General features: G+C 40.5%; 1 protein-coding gene across 6 annotated transcripts; it reads right to left on the reverse strand.

Annotated features, from left to right (window-relative positions):
* Nucleotides 1-3,601: 3,601 nt before the first annotated feature.
* Nucleotides 3,602-22,531, reverse strand: map6a (microtubule-associated protein 6a). Of its 6 annotated transcripts, XM_008428237.3 has the most exons (5): nucleotides 21,248-22,531; nucleotides 11,775-11,988; nucleotides 10,626-10,843; nucleotides 6,260-6,370; nucleotides 3,602-4,155 (listed from the first exon to the last, which is right to left on the reverse strand). In XM_008428237.3, the coding sequence occupies exons 1-5, from the start codon at nucleotides 21,946-21,948 to the stop codon at nucleotides 4,008-4,010; spliced, it is 1,392 nt and encodes a 463-aa protein (XP_008426459.1). In that variant the 5' UTR covers nucleotides 21,949-22,531; the 3' UTR covers nucleotides 3,602-4,007. The 6 variants fall into 6 exon arrangements, with proteins under 6 accessions (XP_008426459.1, XP_008426463.1, XP_008426461.1 ...); XM_008428241.3 differs by lacking the exon at nucleotides 6,260-6,370 and having other exon boundaries at nucleotides 10,663-10,843; nucleotides 21,248-22,526; XM_008428239.3 differs by lacking the exon at nucleotides 6,260-6,370 and having other exon boundaries at nucleotides 21,248-22,526.
* Between the last annotated feature and the right edge of the window lie 901 nt (nucleotides 22,532-23,432).

Here is a 23,432-nt window from a genome sequence, read left to right on the forward strand (position 1 = left end):
GAGCAGGGAATGAGTGCCGAAAATTGGCAGAAATGTGCCTTTATTGCTCGTTATATTTAAATGTGCTGCAGATTCCCTTTTCTTTCTTCATGTCTGAATATGCTGCAGGGATTTTGAAAACAGCAAATATTTAATATTTAAATAATTTATAATCCTCGTACACCAAAGAGGACAATCAGGAATCCCCATGTGGAAGACGGGAAACAGCTGTCCTGGGAGGATTCGCCGCGTTTCTCCGTCCGGCCCTTGGGAACAGCAGGGCGCGCTGAAGGAACAAGGCTAATTCTGTATGTAATGAAAGGCAGCTTGCTCTGTAAGAGCTGCAACATGACCCAGTTCTGCTCTCTTCTTCCTGTTTTCTTGCCTCCCCGCCTCCTGTCTGCCTCTCTACATCCAGTATAGTGTAAGAGAGACATTCATCAGGTTTTCATTGAGCGTGGCTTTATATGCGCCTGCATGAGGATTTTCTCTCATACAGGCCATTACTTTTTAAACATCTCCTCTGTGATTTTATTGACCTGCTCGGCCACAGAGCTGCAGGGACTTAAAGCTACAGGCCAGATATTTTTCCCTCTAAAATCCACCTGACACTTTAGATTTTCCCACCTATACAACATATTCCATTATCATTTTTTATGTTTTATTTGCTGTTCTTATCAAGATAAAATCTATACTAAAGACAAGCTTCCATGGGCACATATCTCTGGTGACACCACAAATACTTTTTCTTGATGTTTTTTGCCCTTTATTTACACTTTTAATCAATCTCTTGCTTCAAATCTGTTTATTATTATACTGTAACGGTGGAAGTTGTTTTCCTACTCAAAACCCATCAACAGGCAAAGAGATTTACAATCAGCCAAATCCTACCAATTAGCGCCACCGTGCCTGTACTCGCAGTACAGTCTATGCCTTCACCTTGATTCCAGTCAACACCAGAGAGAAGTAATAAAAACTGCTACGGACTGGGAGTCAGAAAGACAGAAATACCTCAGGTAAGCTAAAGTAGCATGGGTAAGCTAAAGCAGTATAGGTAAGCTAAAGCAGCATAGGTAAGCTAAAGCAGTATAGGTAAGCTAAAGCAGTATAGGTAAGCTAAAGTAGCATGGGTAAGCTGAAGTAGCATCGGTAAGCTAAAGTAGCATCGGTAAGCTAAAGTAGCATCGGTAAGCTAAAGTAGCATCAGTAAGCTAAAGTAGCATCAGTAAGCTAAAGTAGGCTGGGTTCAGACTGAATGTGAAACAACTGGAGGCAAATCACCCATCTACTTAATGTGATAAAATCCGAATACAGTTTAGGATTTTAAACAGAACATTAACCAAATTCATATCAGTTCAAGTTGTAAAAATCGTCATCACCCACCATTTGTTTTGGCTTCACCATCTTATCTTAGCTTTGGGTTCCCTCAAGTTACCTATTCGCACCAGGTTGAAACCTTTACAACTCAACTCCAACTCAAAGGCTTCAGTGTAAATCTGTCAGGAGTCACTTATCTGTAGTAATGTTTACTAAAATGATCTAATCAGCCTGATTCCAGTGTATCTCTTGATGCCATGATCTCAAATGCAAATAAAACAGAACATTATTTTACTTTCTAACATAAGATATTGAATATTAATATATTAAATATACTATAAAGATATAAATATTCCTCTGAATCCTTACTGCCAATGTCATTGAAAAGAAACATATTGTATAATCTAGACCAGTGGTCCCCAACCCCCGGTCCGTGGACCGATACCGGTCCATGGACCAATTGGCACCGGGCCGCGGAAGAAATAATTCAATATTTCCGTTTTATGTATTATTTGAGTCTGGAGGATCTTTTATTTTGAAAATCCTTTAACCGGATTCTCTCGGTTACTTGCGCACCAACACTGAGCCCACAAGCAGCAAAATGAGTAAGAAACAGATCAGGTGTCTTTGGAAAGTTTCTTTGCAAAGGAGAAAAGGCCCAGAGAAGAGACAGAAGAATGGACTTATCCCGGACCGGTAGGTGAGTCCCACGTTTCAACCCCGCTCTGCGTAACATGCGGCGACCGGCTGCTAATGAGGCAATGAAGCTTCAAGCTGCTTCACCACGTAGAGACCAAGTACGCTGTGGATATAAGCAACACTTCGGGTGTCATTGTCTCTCATCACTCACAGATGGGACCGTCTCGTTGCAGAGAAACAAGCTCAGTGCTCCCGTTAGTCATTATTGTGAGTTACAATTTTCACGAAAGTAAAATGTTTGTTTTTGTAGCGCATCTGTATCTTATTTTGACGGGATATGTAAATGTTACCGTAGCGACCAGAGTCGCAAAATTTCCAAGTCTTGACCGGTCCACGGTAATAAAAAGGTTGGGGACCACTGATCTAAAGACCAGAGATGCTGCTTTGTTTAATTTAATAAATGCTAAACGATGAATATGCTTTCAATGTAGCAACATGTCAAGGCTGTAAACTTTGTGCCAAATATGGATTTCTGCCTCACTTTCAGGTTTCAAAGCTTTTTCTAGGCACTGAAACAAATCAAAGAGTTGCGATAGCGACATTAGCTTTAAATTAAACAAAAAGTGATGAAACCCTACAACTGGCATTGCATTGAAGCATAAGTGCTGTACCTATGTGTGTGTGTGTTTTTATTAAACAGAAATATCAAAGAAAATGCTGCAGGTTGCTGCATTTCTCATCCCAAATAAAGAGGGAAGAGAGACTCGTCTTCACGTTGTGGAGTCATAACAATAGCAACAACGTGGCAATTTCAAACCTTAGCTTTGGGGTTATGAATTATAAATGAGTCTCATCATGAGGATGGCTGACTGGCTGATTAAAAATGACACATGGAGCTCCACCCCGTCCCCAAGTGTTCATCAGAGACAAGAGCACAACACAGCAATCTGCTCCATCAGAGGAAGCCGTGATGAAGCCCGACCCAGACAGGGAGCTCAGCTTCTCTGTGTGTGCATACACCGGGTCAGCCTGTGACCTTTGCAGGACTATTCTAAAGGGGCCAGAAGCACCGAGAAGTAAGTCAGGTTGACTTCTGATTCAGAGATGCACCTCGGGTTTTGGCAGCGGTAATTAACGTTTTCCTCCCAGATTAAATGCACTGAGCAGTTTACGTAAAAGTGTCCCCAAGCCAGAGGTAATATTCATGTTATTCCTTGCATCACCGTGACGTCTGCTGTCCAATCACCTGTTCCCATTCTGCATGCCGATTAACGCACTGACACCCCTCAGGATTCAATCTGTCCTCGTTCTGTTCTGCAAAACGAGCCTCTAAGTGAAAAACATGTAGGAAAATCATGTTTTAAACAGGATATGATGGGGGCTCGTCTAAGGGGAAATAAAAGCATCAGTGAAAAAGTCATTTTGTAAAAATCTATGTAACATGGAAAATTGACGAAAAGAAGACGAGCTCTGATTTTTGCAGGCTTTCTGTCAGCTTATTCACTAACGGGCTTCTGTCGTACAAAACTTAAAAACTTTGATGTTATTTTGAAAAAGCCACTAAAATCTCTACGGTGGCTGTGAGCCGTTCCCTCTGCGACGCTTTTCCTGTTCTCAGCCTCAAAACGATAAAAAAAAAAAAGAACAACAGCCTCACTACATGAAGGCAAGTTTAACTGATTTATTCCGACTAAAAGTGATCGATGTGGTACAGTTTTTTTTTTTTTGTGTGTGGGATTATTAAGCACTTCTCGGTGTGACGTGACTACTAACAATGCTGACGTGTGCTCTTCAGACAGGATGGATGAGACCAAAAAATGATGTAGCACCTTGTGTCGTAATGCCACGGGGGTCAAAAAGGCCGAGGACGTCGGATCCGGAGGCCGCGATCGAACATGCGCCAACGCTTCTCCAACGAGCCGCTTATCCTCCAGCAGGGTGGAGAGTTTTTCTTTTTTTTTCTTTTGTGACTCTTGTTGTTGGGTTTGCCTCCTGCACTAATCCAACTTCAAACTCTAGATATATACACAGCAGAGCGACGGTCCAGTCCGCCTCTGTCCGCGGGAGCCGAACTACTCGGTCTGGGTCACGTCTAGGGCAAAGCGAACGCCGCCGCCGCTCCTCCGAGGCTCGCCTCCCTCCAGCAGTGGCTGTGTTCCTCCTCCAGCAGCACCCTGGGAATGATGATGACTGGGTCGGAGAACCTCGTCTTTAGAATCTCTAGGAGGCAGCACATTTTTTTTTTTTTTAAGATACCAGACAGAGACAAAAAGAGACAGAGGATAAGGGATTTACGTTGGACAAAAACACAAAGTCGTCGTGTTGAGCTAAGCACCCTGAGACCGCTCATTACTGGGAAATAAAGCTAACAATGGGATTTTTTAAAAAAAGAAAAAAAAAACAAATGTCAAAAAAAAAAACATCTCAATTTATTCCTTTAAAAACTGACAGATACTCAGATTTCAATCTGCTGTTTCATCCAATCGCTTTCCAAGCTGTCGTTTGAGCGAATGAGGGTCTCACGGTCGCTAAAAAAAAAATGCAGTGCGACAATGGAAAAAAACAAACAAGAAAAAGAAAATCTCACTTAAAACAAATCAGAAGGAACGATTAGATCGTTAGCATGCACTTACACTTTCCTCTGAAATGTGTCTTTCCGAGGAGGCGCTGCTTCCCTCATTCCATTCACACTCACCCTCCGTCTTATTTCCATGCTCAGCACTTGTTCAAGACAGAGGGCGAGGCCTAGCGAAACTCAGATTGCAGGTCCAACAGAAAACAGTGGCGGCATGCGTCAGAAAACACATTCGAATGCAAACGAGGGTAAAAAAAAGTGCAGAAGAAAAATGAAACTTTCACTTTTTGGCCAAACGGGAGAGAGAGTTCATTCATCATGTGAGCTGAGCACATGAGAGACCCGCCTCATGCATTACCTTGCAAACGTGTTGACACCCGCATTGGCTGGTTGACACTGCCATGTTTCAAACTTCATGTTTTTTTTGTTGTTTTTTTTACATCAGGATTCTGTGTGCGACACCAACACTGAAGTTGTGCGTAAAAGCGGATGGAAAATGATACACGGTTTACACAGATTTTTATTCTAGCGCTCGTTTTCAAGATAGCTCAAGTTCAGCTACATTCGACAGAGAGCATCTATCTGCGACTGCCAAATTATAAATAATTAAAAAAAAAATGTAGCTTTGGACTTTGACTGGGTCAGTTTAAGTCGTGAATATGCTTTAAACCAAGGGTGCTCAAGAAATAAATTAGGACAAAACTTTGGTTTTTTAAGTTAAAATCTACTTATAAAACTTTTAGATGGTCTTTGCCAACCTTTCTGGTTTCCTTCTGTTGTCATGGTAACCACTACTACTGCTAATGGACCTATGCACTACCTCTGTTTACCCAAATCTGCTTCTTACTGCTATATTAAAACTTGACTAAATACAGCCAGTGTTTTCAAATGAAGACTGACCTAAATCTTGTTTTAATTCCTGAGTACAGACAAAATATTTATTCGATTGAGTAAAAAAAAAACCCCACCACTACCCTGGTTTTAAGCTAACTCAGTCTATTGTAACTCATGCTGTGTGTCGGGGTTGTTGCTGTTGTTTGGTCTCTAATGTTCTCTGAGGAACGTCCGATTTAAAGACATTAAACATGTTTACTGTAAATTCAGTGTTTATCTGCAGAAGTTACTTTCACATAGTTGAATTAAGGGAAGATCAGCACACTTTTCAGATTATACGTCAAGTAAGTTGAAAACCGTGTTGCATTTCCCACTTCGCAGCCACGTGCCACTTGGTGTTGGTTTATCGCAAAGAATCCCAAAAAAATGCGCTGAAGTTTGCGGGCTGTGGGGACAGAATTACTTTCGCAAGGCACTACATGAGCCGGCTGCTTCTTAAAATGAAACAGATCCAGTCATGCAGTTTCCAGAAACCATGGAGGCCGGATGCATTACAGCAGCTGGTTCAGGAATGGTTGGAGATGGCTGGACTACACCTCAAGCCTCCTTAAGGGAAGCCGCGGGCGGGATGTGAGACACGGCCTCCATCTCACTCTCCCCTCCCACTCTAGCGTCCATATGGAAGAGAAACACGGAGGGGAGTCGAGCAAAGACAATGTGGTGATTTGGTCTGAATAGCAACAATAATAATAGTAATAAAGAAGAAGGAAAAAAAAATCTGAAAACTGTGCCACTGTAATCGAAGAAAACAAACAAAACAAAAGCGGATCACGACTCCATGAGCAGGTATGAATGAGAATGAGAGGCGTTTTCTGGCTGCGTTTGGCTGTCGTTTGCTCCTGGCGTTGGGTTTACCTGGGATCGGGTAGCGCACAGCCCCACAGGTGTTGCTTTAGGGTCTGCACCCAGCCAATATCTCGGATTGGCTGGCAGAGTTGTATGTAGTGGTACTGTTTTAGCACAACCCTTCAAATGAATCAGAATGTCACTCATTAGCACAGAACAAACTGGACACAGCATCATCTAATAATAGTAAAAATAATAATAATAGTTAGAAATGACATGTAGGAGAGAGGTAAGTCTATCACACATCTGTGTTTTTGGCTGTTTGAAGCACATGGCATGTTTATTCTGGAATGAGCGTCTTCTTTTCTCACGCGCATGTCGCTCCGTAAACCCGATGAGTTCTTGGAATATATTGGAAAGTGATGCAAGAATAATATATTCTTCAGTCCCCACACATCAGAGAAACATGCGCGTGTCGGAAAAAAGAAGAAGAAGCAGCAGCTTCGGCTCATGCCAGACTCTTAGTGCTAAGCGTAGCGGAGGGGTCAAAGGTGAGGGGGGTGGGGGGGTGAGAGCTACGTTCTCTTCCATGTGGATAGAGCCGATACAATGTCGTCTGTCACACAGACACAGACTGGGACAGGGGAAACGCTGACAGACACCTGCAACCAACTAACCTTTAACCATTCCTCTGAACGAAAAGAAGCAAAGAACACACTGCTTTTTCTGCTTTTTTTGTTGTTTTTTTTTGCATTTATTTAGAATGTTTCATTAAATAAGACCAAGCAGATAAAACACAAGCACGTCACAGTTTTTTTTTTTTTTTGTCCAAGACATAGCTTTCTTTAGCATACTTTCTATCCTTATTTTTGTCTAATAAATACATATAGATAGCACCAAGTGTGTGGTGTAATAATTTACATTTACAAGACAAGGTGCCCACCCCCACCACCCCGTTGTCCCCCCGCCCCCCTTCCACCCTCCTTAAACACCAATCAAAGGCTGCAAAATGCTAATGAGTCAGGCCCATGTCCCAGATGGGGTTGGTGTTCAGCTTGAATGTGTGCGGTGGTGATGGTTGCCGAGGAGACGGAGCGAGGAGTCACAACTTTCAGTCATTCTGAATGAAGGAGATGTTGAGCTGCAGACAAAACGGCGGCGGCGCGACACAGAGAACGAGGCTTTACGGCTCTGATGGACCCAAGAACGGGATGCAGTGTTGTATCCTGACAAAGACGTCTGGGATTGTTTGACTTTTTTTTTTTACAGTCTGAGCTTAGAAACATCCATCCGTTATCAAGACATTTATAATTTATTTTATCAGCTGTGTAACTCAGTTGCAAGAAGACACAATTTGTGATTGTACCATGAATAAGAACAGGTATAGAAATGATAACTAAGTTAAAATAAAGCAATTACTTAGTTAGTTTGAGTGTCAGGCTACAGCACAGATTCTAACACTGATAAAGTTTTGCGCCGATCAGTTCTTTGGACAAATGTTTATGGTAGTCCATTTGTGCCATGAATGAAAGTAAGTCCAACAGAAAGTCATAACTACAAGATTTAAAATCATACTTTTGGGAATAAAAGTCCTAATTATAAGGTAGGAAGTCATAATTTCTACTTTCAAAGTCATAATCATGAGATAGAAAGTTTTAGTTATAAAACTAATAATGAGATAGAAAGTTAATTCTGACTTTGAAGGTCATTTCTACTTTCAGTCAAAAACAATTTTACATCCATATTTATGGGCTTTTATTTTTCCTTTTGTGGCAGAAACAGGCTTCCATAAATGCTCAACCTTCTGTGTTTGTAGATCTCAGATGTGCCGATGCTGATTTTCTCTTAAAAATACAATATAAGAGGATAAAAGAATACCATTATTAATGTATTTTTCTAGCCCTCTGGCAGTCATTAATTATTTACACCAGGAGCATCGCTGCTGTGTGAAAGAGCAGTTCCTGTACATCAGGCTTTTACCATTAGCTAAGAACAAGATGAAAATGATTGAGGATTTTACAATTTGTTCTGTCTTTAGCGATCGGCACAGAGAGTGAGGCTAGCATAGCTAAAGCTGCATTATATTCTACAGGATGTGGATGGTTGTCTCAGGTTTCTGAAAGGCTGCCATTTCCAAATCCAGCAGCAGGAAAACAGAGCAACTGTGCTGAGCTCCAACAAGCCTTCCTGTTATCTGCTGAAACTCTTGATCTCTCTGTCTAGATGATATGTCATAAAAATTACGGCTTTCTTTTGCAAAACTTGGTACATCTCAGTTCTCCCCTAATGTCATTTTTAACACACCAGTGTAACTGGAAAGAGCCAGCCAAGTGTTTTATTTTACTCAGTAACAGAGCCCAAACCAAACATTTCTTGTCTATGTGACCTGTTAGCATTTAGCATGGTGTGCTTATTAAGCAGAAGTAAGCTGGACTTTGTGTCACTGTTAAAAACTATCTGATTACGCTCACCAGCATCTCTAATACTAACTTTAATCCAACATATTGTGAAGGCTGCTGAATAATAAAAAAAATAAATAAAGCACATTTTAGTATTAGCAAAAATAGTAGCAGTTTTGATTAGCTCCTGGACTTTAATCTGTTACTTTAGTTAGTTAATGATATCGATTTTAACACCAATAATCTAATTTTACATACAAAAATTGCGACAGGAACCTTTGTACTCATTTGTTTCTGGCATGCCAGTAAATCTGACACACAAGAAATAGATTAAAAACAATATCTTTGTTGTTGACCTCTATTTATTCAGAAAATAACATTTTTTAATTAATAATGTTGCTTGCTTTCTTGATATTTAGGTTTTGATTAAAATGGGAGTAATTGCAGTTAATTAATTACAGACCCTGCAATTAACTCAATTAGAAACTTTAATTGAGTCCCACCATAATAAATGGTTTGGAAAATAAATCAGACTATCTTCGCTGACTATTTTGAAAAGAGCTCTAAGGACAAAGTAAAAATAAATAATGCTGTGGTGTAGAAAGTCCAAGTTTTTTTTTTTACTAGCGGTGTTTGTTTTCATAATTAGCATTTAAAACCAACAAAACAACAACTTTCTATCCCTAATATCTGAAGTAGATTAAACACTGACATCTTTGTCACTGTGCATCTGGGTATGAATAACCTAAAAGCTGAATTATGATCCGTTTCTTGTCGTCCCAAGCCAGTGAAATAACATCAGTGCATAACAAAAGAGGCCGTACAGGGAGGCGTGTGTCTCTGCATTCACACAGTCGCATCACTGTGGCTTCTCAGACGGAGGAGCCTTGCTAATAAAGAGTGTCGGAGGTGATTCCACTGAGTTATGAGCAGTCGGGCTGAAAGCTGTGAGCGTTGTGCGACAGACACACAGTAAACAAACACGAACAGTTCCCAGCTCCTCTGAGTGCCTCTCTCCCTAAATCTTATTATGAGAAATGATAGTACTGCGGTTTAAAAGGGTTACGCCTGCATTATATCATTATGTAATTCATAGGGAATCCTCCTCTGTTCTCTGACAGACTAGGCCTTAATGCATAATCGGTTTAATGTAACCTAACCGTTGCTTTCAGGACAAACTGGGTGTCCCAGAGCACCGCGGTATGAATGAGGCTCACATGAAAGGAGCAGATGTTGAATGGGAAAACAGGATCTGCAGATGAATTAAAGACATTTTCGATCAGAAAATGACATTTTTTTTTCACATTTACCAAAGCAGAGATGGTGATACTGCCAAACACACTTTCAGAGACAGTGACATAAAGGCAAACAGAGCGAGTACAGAACAAGCTGTGGATCACACACACACATCATGAATAACCAAGCTGGACATTTATCAAAGATTTTCCAGTTTGCATCATCAAAAAAAAAAAGTGTTTTTTTCCAAAAGAGCCAATATGAGTCACTTTTTCTTCAAGCCCTCCTCCCTCAAAAAAACAAAAAGAAAGGAAAAAATATATAAATAAATCCTTGATAAACTCTACAAAGCAATCTGCTCAGCTGATCAAAGCCAACCCTTCAGACGTGCTTGTAAATGGGCCCATGCAACAAAAGTCATCCATTGGTTGGCCGGGCAGCCGAGTAGCCATGGCAACCTGGAGATGGAGGCGAGCGGAGAGGGGGGAGGTGGGTGGCATCAAATGGCGGAGACAGGAAAGAGGATGCTTCCGCCCACTCGTTACTATAGCGATCTAGTACAGAGTGAGACAGGAAGAGCAATGGTATGTCATGTTCACACCCTGACATGTTACTGGAGTAGAAATGTAGCCAGGAGGTAGTGAGAGGACAGAGAAGGAGAAGAAGAAGAAGGAAGCAGCTAGAGAAGGACGAAAACAAAGACAAGAACTTGGAACCAATTTTGCAGCCTCTGGGTTTGTGTCCCACAAAAAAAAAAAAAGGAAAAAAAAAAGGGAGAAGTAGTGCTAAATGATTTTTACTCTTTTGCCTCAGCCAGTTTGTTGTTGATCTCTTTACTTTTCTCCTTGTCCCCAACCGCCGGCCGGTTCTCGGGCTGGTTCTCCGAGGTCGTCTTCTTGGAGCCCTTCAGCGCGGCGCTCTGCTTATCTCTGGCTTTCCTCACCGGTTTACCCTGGCCTGCGGCTGCGGCAGCTCCAGACTTTTTAGGTTTAGAGCGCGGGACACTATACCTGTCAACCTAAGGATGTCAGACAGCAAACAGGTGATTCCTGAGCTGAAATAGGCCCCATGTTTGATTATTATTATTAGAAACGTTTCAACACAAGTCTATTCAGTGCCCTACAAATGCATGGGCAGCTTTCGAATGGTTTCATTTCATCACGTTCCAACCGCAAACGTCATTTTATTGGGCTTTTATGTTATAGAGTAGTAGCATATGCACGCCAAACTTTTCAGATTTTTTGTTTGTAATAAAAAAAAAACATGCTGGTAGCCACACGTTTTCTATTTGATTATGTCGATCTTCCAGAAAACTCCAACAAGATAAAGTGAAGTTTGTGGTTGCAACGTAGCAAAATGTGTGAGTCTAAATGAATTTGTTCCCATGACAAAATTTGCTGGATGATAAATTGTCCTAGTAATAACTGCGATTAACAATTATATTGTTGTTTTGAGACTATTTTCAAGTGATTTATTGATAATGGCATAATAATAACATTCAGCTCTCTCAAAGACCAATAAACTAGAATTTTGCAAAAAACTGAAATATAAAAAAAACCAACAACTAAAAGCAATAAATAAAAGGGGAATAAAAAGCACACACAACCAAAACCATAAATAAAACAGATTATGATGTCTGTAAACCAAATTGCCCTTCAAAAACTATTAAACCCCAGAAGGGAAACCAAACTCATTTTAATGCATCATGTGATTCATTCATGTCTTTCAGCGACAAACATAAAAACGTGAAAAATAAGAATGCTTTTTAAAACACTGCATAGCGGAGAGGTTTTCCTTTCCAGCTCTGATGTAAGTTACCGTAGTTCTTTATTTGCACAGATCCACAAGGAAACGAGCAAAATGTGAAGGTGAGACAGGCAAGCGTCTCACTGGAAATCACTCTTGCTGATTCAGAACTACGCTACGCAGTCAGGTGAGTTTGTTCTCACCTGTTTGCTGGGGTCGATGTAAGGCTCGCTGTACAAACTGCGTATCCTCCTCCTCTCCTGGGCCTTGTTGTCCGTGGGCTGCAGCGGAGCCAGCGCCTTGAAGTTGGCGCTGTAGCTGGTCTCTAAGCTCGTCTTTTCATCTGGAGGCAGGTACTGAGACTTGGCCCGAATCATCTTCACTGGCTTCACGTCTTTGTACGCCTTGAACTCGGTTCTGTCAGGAGAAAACAACGAAAAGGTATTACGAAACCAAATCGAGGCTTTGTTTGTTTGTTTGGTTATAGTAGGCAGAAAAGAGGAGAACATTTCTGCCACAAAGTTCAGAATTCTTTTTTAGAAAAAGCATGTTTTTTTCTAGAATATTTCTGAGGTTAATCTCAAAATTTCTGAGTATTTTTCTAGCAAATTTTCAACTTTTGTAGCTCAAAAATTTTCTTGCTTGTTTTTCATAGAAATTTGCTCCTTTTTTTTCTTTTCTATGTGCAATGCCTCTAATACGCAGTCATAGTAACCTACTATGTGCTTTCTGAGGTGTATGTGGACAAGAGCCCCTGTTATTAACAATGTTTTTTACACAAACAACTGTTGGATACAGAAAAAGCCGAGCATAAAATATTTTATATTCCACTGCTAATAAATCCCTTTCAGAACAAAACTCTTCGGTGGGGAAGCTGCTACGGAGCGAGGAAAACTATTCTGTCAGTGAGAAATCAAAAAGCAAAAATCAGTGGAAGAACAAAACTTTTAAAACTGAAACTTTTTGCTGCAGAAGTGACCTCTAACCCAGAAAACTAACCCAGCTGTTGAAATTTACAGTGTGGTTTTTATTATAATACTCCAAGAGATATAAATGTTCATTTAAGGAGTAAAAAAAACGAGTTGTTAATCCGTATTTTTCGCCGCAGTAGAACAGGGCAAACAGGAAGTAAACAAAGAAAATAAAGTCTTAAAACTAGAAGGAAAAAAACCCGATAACACATCTACCGTGACCTTTTCATCTCATTACTCTAAAAATAAAGTCAGCTCATAACGTATGGTCCCTCGCTGCTTGATAAAGCGTCCCCTCTGCAGCACACAGGCTGCTAACAGCAACAATGCCTTGGCTGCTGAGTGCAGGAATAACAGAGGTGAGAATCCTGCATTATGTAACAGGACTGAAGTCCGTCTCTGAGGCCGCAGCGGGCCAAGACGCCTCGACGCAGAGAAACGTTATACAACCGCCATCGCCGCCAGGAGTACGGCACGTCCCACATGACACCAGAGTATGCATGTGTTAGAGAAAGAGGGGCAGATTGTGAGAACAGACAGGGTTCACAGTGTGAAACACCGGTCTGCGCTGCAACATCACTTCTATTCATCGACATATGACTGCGCAACAATACAGCCTGTGTCTCTCAGATCAGGAGGTTCTTGGTACTAAGATTAAAAACTTTGCGTTCACCGTCACATTGTGGGCTGAAACTTTCCGCTAAACAGCAGCAGTTTTGTCTTCATTGATAATGTTTTGGAAAAATATTGATTTGAAGGGCAGTCTATCAGTTGGCTGATTTTCCTCTTGATCGGCCCTGACTGAAATTCAAAAATAGGATATTTATTTTCCTGACCAGTGAACGCATCGTAGATGAGCGCTTACCAGGTCCCACCTAAAAACAACACCCTTCAACATGGACTGCAGTTACTGAGTGAAGGAGATGCAAAGTTATGCTAATTTCAGAAGCACGTTTTAAAATATGTCAAAAGAAGCACAGAGCTGCAAGAAGCTGTTTAGTGGTGCACTGAAAAATAAAAAACAGTTAATTTGTTGCAAGTAATCAAATTAAGTTTATCCAATTAAATATATTAAGTTTATTAATTTGTCATGCTGACAAATATCTTCCAATTGTGCATGAATTAGAACTATTGAAGCTAAAAAAACAAAAAACAAAAACAGTGCTTTAAACTTTACAGCACTCCAGGGACAGAGTCCTGTAACCTTTAGATGTGTCCTAATCTTATGCAGCTGATCAAACGGTTTAAATTGTCTCCTGAGCCTTCAGTCCAGTTCTACAGGGTTCTGCTGGTGACCCAATTCTTTGATTCTGACGTGCTGAAGCAGGCAAATATTTATAGTAACACTTATAGTTTCTCTGACTGAAACTACAAATCATGGCATTGAATGTTTAATGTGTTGTGACTTTCTTGTATCAACTGCCTTTATTTGACTGAGGGAAAAGTCAAATTTCTGAAATAAAATGAATGCAATTTTAGAGAAAAATCAAAGAATATGGATTTTATCTGAAACAAGTCATGCACTAGAAGTGAGTAATAAATAGTCAGAAAACTTCAGGGATTATTTCCGTTTTAGTTCGACTCTTATTTTCACATTCTTACTATGGAGGTTTCCACAGAAAGTCTGTGTAATCTTCCTCCCCGATATTCTGTGCCGTGTGGCTAAACCTGCTTTGGAGAGCTGACCCTGCTGACCTCCTGTCATAGAGAATGGATGCTCAGAGAAAGACCTTATCTGTCTGACCGAACAGTGGCACTCATGGAGGGACAGCCGGGTCAGGGTCCAGTCCTGAGCTCATGTGGTACAAAGTCGTCTACACACATCGCAAACCACAGAACTGGTCTAAATGTAAAAGTGATTATGAGGAGGATCCAGAGAACTAACTTGGGTTTGAGTACAAAACTTACCAATCTGTGTAAAGGTGTATGATTGTGTGTGTCCAGTATGGCCAGAAAAGTGCTACTTAAATTCTATCACTCCCCCATTTTGAAGCCGTTCTAGAGAAATGGATCGGGACGATAATCAGAAGTTTTGTGGAGACATGAAGTAACCCTCATGCATTTCAAACTTGCCAATACATCACAGCAAGAATTAAATGGTGCAAGAAGGCACAGCCCTTTGGGATATTTTAGATTACCTGAGCCAACATGAGACATTCTCTGGCGGTCACCTGTATCTAAATGAGGCATCTTGGTAATAATCTAAGAGCTTGGATTTGTTGCCCTGATTGAATGTTGCTGAGGGGTGATAGGGTAGAAGCATGAAATTGTCTGAACTTTTCAGATTATAACCAGGCTGCCAAGTAAGCCTGGGCAGAGGCAGAATTACCTGGGAGTTCACATGCACTGCTCTCCATTAAAATAAGTTTCACATCTGATTTGCACCAAATTATCCACTTCAACATTTTACAACTCTGAACTGCAACTTCTTCATTTCTCTAGTTTGCACTGATTTTCAAGAATCACATTTTTTTGGAACTAGGACTGCAACCACTGGTTCTTTCTTATTTTAGGAATCAATTATATTATTCTGATGATTAGTTGGATTAAAAAATTGCCACTTTCTGCTGATTTTTTGTTTAACCACTTAAGCTTACGTTATATAAAATTGAAAGTACATTAAAAATAATTCAGTTGTTAACAATTAACCAATTACTAAATTAGTTGACAATTATTTCCATATGCGATTCATCGTGATTCATTAGATTAATAATTTCAGCCCACATCAATACCCTTTTGATTTTACCAGTAATGATTAGCTGAACTGCTTTAAGTGTTTTTAAAAAACTTTTAGGCCAAATGTTTACGAGAAAATGGCAAAAACAAAAAATTGGGAAATTGCAGTGTCCCTGAAATTAAGATTTGAATCTTGTCTCATTTTGTTCTCATGTGTTGGATGCATTTTGAAACCCACAGCTGGACATTCGCTGGTGCTGCTCTGCATGGGTCAACTTCATTTCTTCCTATGTTGTTCTACCTTTTGTCAAATGAAATGAAAGGGTTTTTTTAAGTCCAGTGGTGTCTCATCTGACAAACAACACAGAAAGGTGAAGACACCACACTTAAAGTAAAAGATTAAGGTTTAGAACACATATTAAACCTTGATGATTATAACATCACTGTATCAATACATGGAGTGTTCACTCATGGTGTTCCCCAGGGCTTGGTTATTGGAGTGTGGTTCTTCATCTTCTATATGCTGCCTTAAGTGTTGTCATGGGAAATCACTGTTTGTCTGAAAACACGACTTTATCCGTCAAATCAATGAAAACAAGTCATCTAGGAACAACACTCGTGCCTAACGGAGGTGAAGCTCAAGGAGTCGATAAACTAGGTGTATTATGCCATGGTGACCTTGGTAACATGGTGCTTCTGAATATAACCACTGTCTGGAATCTCAGAGTTAGATTTGGCCTTAATGTATAGTGAACAACTGTGCTGAGCAGCAATATTACACATGCACAATGCGGCTAAAATAAGAAGCATCTTGTCTCAGAATAGTGCAGAAAAATTTGCGCATGCTGTTGTAAGCTTTAAAAAAACTAAATTCATTGCTCTGTGAAATCCTTCGGACAGAACTCTCATAGGGTGGAAAATTGCTACAGAAGTTGTAGTTGAAAACTCCTGCATGTCCATTCCACACACTTTTGGCTTGTCCTCTTTGCTTATTAGCTCTCTTTTCTGCTTATTTTATATGCTGCAATGTGGTATTTTTAACCCTGGTGTATTTTATTTCTCTATTATTTAGATCTTTTATCATCTTGATATGCATGGTTACATGCAGTTTAATGTTATTCCTGTCACAATTGAGAGGTGTTTGAGTTTGCATTTGATTATGTCCCCGTTGTTTACTTCATCTTAGATCCGGCCTTTATATTTCCTCCCCTCTTGTTCAGTTTTGCTTGGATTCTTTGTGTATTTGAGTTTTGATTACAGGTCAGCCTTTCGCCTCTCCTCATGACAATTTGTCTGACAGTTGCAGCTTCATTCAGAAGCTCTATAATCTGTGCACTGATACTGCGAAGACAAATTTCCCTCTCGGTGATTCTCTCTAATTCCACACCAACACTGGTGAGAGATAAAGAGCTGGCCGGCCTCGGTCATAGTCGTCTAGGCCATCAATCTCCCTCTGCACACAGCCTCAGCTTTCGTTCTCAGCAGCCTTCCTTTTGCGTCAGCCGGTGCAGCTTCTGGTTTCTGCTCAGCAGCTCCCTCCTTTCTCTATGTGCCGCCTAAAAACCTCTAGAACCGCTTGAGGTTTTGCAACTTCTACAGCGAAAAGGGAACATTTTCATAAATCACAATTACTGAAACGCTACAGGCAGGATTGAGCCAGTTTCTATTTGAATTGACATCAGGGTTAAAGAGTTTCAGCATCAGATTTAATCGGAATACATTTCACTGTCAAATCTGTGTGAGCAGATACGGCAAATCCAGATTAGAGAAGTTACATAAGACAAGGAGCTTTTTCCAGAGAATGTTCTGACCCGAGGCAACAGCAGAACACGAGCGGGTTTTATTTTGAGGAACAGAATTAATTTTCTTTCAAAGCCTTTTCCTCCCGCTAAAATGTGGCAGAGTATGAGATTGTTCCGTTCACAGTCTGTCGACTCTCGGGACCGTTTAGACCTGAAAACGGATCAATGTAAATGCAGCTACACCTAATAGCGCTCTTTAGTAAATGTGACATAGACAGCGGTCATTGGCAGTTTAACTGATTTTCTTTGTGAGGTTCTATGGTTTTATGTTTCACCCGACAAAGTAAAAACTAATTCAGGAAGCTCCTGAGATTTTACTGCTCAGAGAAATGTGTCAAGCAATAATTGGTGACACAAATTATAAAATATATCAGAAACTCTGAACCCACTGAACCTGAAAGACTCTTGTGTTTTTTGGTGCATTTTTTTCCTCAGTGCTTGTTTAATCGCTTTACTTTTCAAATGCTTTTTATTAAACTGACATAGAAAAGCACGCGAGGCTGACAGGACGAAGAATAGCTTTTGTCTTGAAACAGAGTGGGTAGCAGAACGAAAACAAGTACAAAGGCTGCAACAGCAGCGTTCGCCTCGTTTATTGTCACACAAAAATGACATTTAAAGCATAATGGAGAGAGTTGGAAATGTGAAGGTTGGATGGAAGAGTTCTGGTTGAAAATGCTGCACCAATACAGAGAAAACACCCTGGTGAATGCTGTGGTTAGCAAAAGCAGAGATGCCTTTAGCTTTTTCCCAGGTACAAAAAGGAGCCTTTGTGTTTTAGAGAACCATGTGTTCTCAAAAAGAAAGTCAGGAAATAGCCAGGAGTAAAAGAGAGTCATTCGAGGAAGACAAGTGGGTTTTTATCTGCTGGTTGTCATGAAGTACTTTGACACTGGTGTCAAGTACTTGTAGAGATGAAGCAATCATTATCTGCACCACTAAAAAACTAAAACAACTCCTGCAGAGATGTCAGTACAAAGAAAAAAATCCACTATGTCTCCTTTACTCCTTTGCAAATTTCAGTGCATCTGTTTTGTTTTTGTTTTTACATTTAAAACATGAATAAACTGTGCTGTATTACCAGATACTCCAATTTCTTGGACAAGATCTTTTCAAAATAAATAACAGCTCTGTCCAGAAAATTATATGAGAGAAATAAGACTTTTCTATTAAACCTTAGATTGCAAGATCATTCATTTTCATTCATACTGTCTTCAACAAACTTCAACAAATGCAATTTGTTACAAACAAATTTTGTTTGGGGTTTGTAACAAATGCTCTTTCAAATACAATGTTGCAATGCAATGTTGCATTTGAGAGAGCAGTAGGCATTACACAGCTCTTCACTGTTATTCACATTGAGTCTAATACTCCATTTTGATTTGACTAAAATCATTAAAAAAAAAACATGGTTATTAATAATACTAATTAAATGCAATAGCAATCAGACATCTGTGTGAACGGGTTGTGACTTGCATGCACAGAAGAAGAATGTCGACGTCGCACAGCAACTCACTGTTTATGGAGGTAAAACTGGATCAATTTTAACGGTTTTAAGCAATGGGTGCCAACGCTATTGTCACGAGATCAATACAAGACAAAGGAAGCTAAACAAAAAACAAACTTAAGTGCTTTACTGATGGCTTGTTTACGTCCTGATTTGCCACATTTAGCTTCTTCTAGAGCAGGATTATTACGCAGGTCAGCGAAGTAAAAGTCCTGCTCCTGACTTGACCTCCAGCAGCTTTCACCGCCCACCTTCCAGCTGAGGTTAACCACTGAGACTGCTTTGCAAAACACAACTCAATTCAATTCAAAAGTACTTTATTAATCCCAAAGGAAAATGTAATTAAACAACCTGACTGAATTACTTTTTAGAGATACATAATTCTCTTGTTAAGGCAAATAGAAAATTAATATCATTGCAGGTTAATCCAAAGTTCAAACCCCCTAACAATAGATGACTGATGTTATCTACAGTGTGACTGAAAAACAGAGCCAAGCCTCCAAGATCACAAGAAATCCACGTGGTCCACACAGGAATAACCTTACGAAGATACAATCAGGTGGAAACTTTAGGCAACAAAACGTAGAAAACATGATTTTGCATGATCAAGCTAGAGTATAAAATAAGGAGAAAAAGGCATGTCTGCTACTTTTTAAAAATCAATTTAACATTCTATTGCTTCTGACAAAAATGGACGCAATATGTTTTGAGCTGCAAAACGATACTTTATGATTTCAACCGTTTGCTTTTGTCTCTATACTCTGTAACTTCCTTACTGTCTTTGCAGGCAGACGAAAACAGAGTCGACTGGCTTCTGCAGGCCGTCTTATTACCCAGCGCTGATGGAGAGAACCTGCTTTGCTCCCTGCTGACTGCTAAATAACACAGGAACCAAACAGCTGGAGGACTCTGCTGATGCACTAACACGGTGCCATTTGCCTACGCCGACCGAGTCACACTTCCCACCAAAGACTGCTCAGTAGCAGCACTGAGCCAAATTATTTTCTGCCTATACATACCACTGGCTATTTTTATAGCAAGACAAAGCATGAAGACCTGCCAAAGAAAAAAAAACTCAACTGAGCATCATGCACTGGCTCAGGCTTAAATAAACATAATCCAGTCTTTTCAAATGCAGCGGGGAGATGCAGCACACAGCAATAACATGCATGACTTGACGTTCATCCTTCCACCCGTCCCCATCGTTCTCTGGAACGTTGCATAACAAAACAGAGATTAGCCTCGAGGACCTGAACATTAGCGGCATCCTGCAACCGGTTTCATTCAGCCTAATGGCATTCAGAGGTGAAAACTGAAGCTGATTGTCATTTAATGCGCTCACACAACCACACACACACACACACACACACACACACACACACACACACACACACACACACACACACACACACACGCGCGCACGCACACACACACACACACACACACACACACACACACACACACACAAACAGCGTGAAAGGACAAGTTTGTGCAGCGATTGGCAGATTTATGACTTCTGTTTGATCTTGCACAGAGAAATTCTGCAACAATTTCTTCCTTAAAAATAAATCCACCCAGTTTATCTTGTCAAAGAAAGCAGCAAATGTTCAACTTAAGCACTCAGATTTCAGGTAATGGGCCAAAACAAGATGTGCAGTAAAGATTATTGAACATCTTAAACATGTATTGTTAAGTTACATGATGGAGTGTTTCATCTGGATTTTGTCTGAGTCCTACATCTGGTAGAACATGTGAACTTCCCTTAATGATTGTTTATTCTGTTCTTATTCATGTTTTCCCTATTTTTATTTTAAAAATACTGTTATTAATAATGTTATTATTATTAAAGCAAATATTGGCTTATAGAAAATACAATATACAGTTGAAACCAGGTGTTTACATAAATAAAAATATATACTTTTTTTTGTCACTGTCTGAAGTGAAATCAGAGAATTTTTTTTCTTGTTTTAGGTCAGTTAGAATAACAATGATTATTTCTGTTTTCCAACTCCCACCATAATGACAGGAAGAGATTTATTTTATTAAAGGGGCGGTACACCACAAAATACCGGAAAACACAGTATTATGTGCTTTTCATAATGCTGTGGCATTTAGTCATAATCAACTTTGTAACTTTCAGTTGTTATAAAATGTTGTATATATCAAATCCGACTTAAAATAAATGTGCGTGTGGTTGTGTAAACCTGTGAATGTATTTTAATGCCACACCTGACACACACTGCTTTCCTATGGACCATAAAGTCAGAGGAAATCAGCCAACATGTCAGGAAGTGAACTGTGGAGTCTGGCTCGTCCTTGGAAACAATTTTCATTAACAAATAAATTCCTGACATATTATTTCTCTCGTTTTTTGTGCTATTTATCAAACAGAAATTATCCAGGAAATTCTAACTGACCGAAAACGAGTTTCAGATAGAAAGTCATTTTTAATTCAGTGTTTGTAAACTTCTGGTTTAAAGTATGTTTTGCCAAAATGGCATCATTCTCACAATCCAACGGTAAACATCTGTGAAAGTACTAAGCAAAGATTCACCTATATTGGATTAAAGTTAACATCGGAAATATCAAACTACCTGACAATAAATACAGTTAATTATAAACTTTATGGCATTTTTTATGACCTCCTAACACCTGTATGCACCTGACGACCGGTCTCACTTTGATCAACACACACCAACAAACGGGGAGTAATAACTTACTTATAGGAGCTGCCAGCTGAGATCTCCTCCTTGATCTGTCGGTTCAGGGCATCCACCGCAGCCCTCCCCCTGCCTTCTGCCTCCACCTTCAGGACAACCTTTTTCGGCCCCTCCTGCTTACTGGACCGCTTTTTCCTCTCCTGCCCCTGCAGCAGGTCTTTTTCCTGCACCTTGTCGGCAATGGCGCCTTTCTCCACGCCGCATTCCGCATCCAGCGCTACGTGCTTTTTCACGTGCCTGGGTCGGTGGTCGTCGCCGGCGCTCGGTGGGGGTTTGGGTATCCAGGGGTGGTCGTACCTCTTCGGGATGGGCCAGGGCTTGAAGTCCTTCTGGTACTGGGTCTCGGTGTTAAACGGTGTCTCCGGCTCGTGGTACTCGCTCCTGGGTTTACAGCTGGGCTCGGGCCTCACTTTCCAGTGTTTGAAGTCCTCGCGCATCACCGAGCTGCACACGCGCTCCTCGGAGACGCACCTGCGCGGCCCGCGCGACGCATTCGCCAAGCGGGTTTCCGCGCGCGACGGCTGCGTTTCTATGGCGACCCGGGCCTGGGGAGGATGGAGCGACGGCTGCAGCTGGATGTGCTGCATTTCCGACACGTCCGTGTACTTGGTGAAAACCAAAGGCACCGCAATGTCAGCCTTGTCCAGCTGGTTCCAGAACCGGGCCATGCAGCACGCCCGGCTGATGCAGGGCCACGCCATGCTGTGGGATTTAGAGTTCCACTAAAAAAAAACACACACACACACAAATAGCGCTACTTCCAAGCAGGCTGACACGACAGAAAAATACGGTTCCGCTCTCCGACACAGTGATGTGAGAAAATCAAGATGTCCGTATGAGAAGGCGCCGACGCTTTTGACGTTAAGACTGCATATGTATCCTATTTAATCTGAAGAATGCTAAAGATAAAAAAAAAAACGATATCGCAAACTGAACCGTGAGAACCGTCCTCTGCTCCTTCTGTGTCCCTTCTGGTCGTCCTGCTACATCAGGGCTGCACTGCAAGGAATAACGGCCCCGCCCGCCTGCTCAGCATCCCGGAGACACTGACGGGAACCGAAGAGGAAAATACAAGTCAAGCTGGAGAGTTTCACTTCCTGTTTAGCGCCAGCTTTAAAGCTATGATGACCTTCCTGTTACAGTCGAGAATACAGTTGCTTTTAATAAATAGAAACGAAGATAGCATAAGAAGGGAAGCATAGGAAGCATCTCTACTGGAAACGCGGTTGCTACGAATGTTCAATTTTGAAAAACAACAGAACCCTCGACGCACGCCGTGGATTTGACGCACCTTTTAGTACGATGTAGTATATATAGACTCTATGGATATAGATATTTGACAAAAAAAAAAAAAGGTACAAAAAGTGAAAATTGACTATATCGATATTTATCTGTCCCAATGCTTTATCAAACTTTAATGTACTCTATCCGGATTAACACTTTATTTGACAGAGTGTGCATAACAGTAACATGACAGTCATAAACATGACATGACATCTGTTATGAACAGTATTTATGAACGTCTATGGCTGTTATCATGGCACGTCATTCGGTAAATAACACTTTTATTGCAAAGTTGCTTTAAAAGTTGCATTAAAACTAAATTAAAAGAGCCAGCTTTGCGTTATTTTGTAAATAATGACATTTTAATGCAAAGTTAATGGAATATTAATGAAACTTTTAGAGCAACTTTGCATTAAGTGTCGCTATTTACCGAATGACACTTCATGACAACAGTCATAGACATTCATAAAGACTCCTTCATGTTCATGACAGATGTCATGTTCACATCGTCAAATAAAGTGTTAATCCGGATTGAGTACACTAATGTTTGATAAAGCATTGGGACGAATTGCGAAAAGTCAGAGGGGTGCAAATACTTCTGAAGTAATTATCCTCTTGAACGTTTGTCACAAAAAACATTAGAAGCATTTTGCTGCCACAAACTGCTGTTTAATGAGGATGTTTGTGAAATGAAAGTGGATTCTGGATGGCGAAAGTGGGGAGTTGTTTCAATCAAAGTGTGTAAAACAGCTACTGCTACAGCGCTGATCATCAGTAACCTACTGATTCATGATTTTTTAAAACATTTTTTACACTGTCAGCAAACAGTGGAATACATGAATAATATGAGCCGATTACGCACCCAGAGGGCTTGTTTCACACTGGCCTTAACACACTTACA

This window comes from Poecilia reticulata, chromosome 14 (assembly GCF_904066995.2).
Source record: "Poecilia reticulata chromosome 14, P_reticulata-male-v2, whole genome shotgun sequence".
Classification (NCBI taxonomy): Eukaryota; Metazoa; Chordata; class Actinopteri; order Cyprinodontiformes; family Poeciliidae; genus Poecilia; species Poecilia reticulata.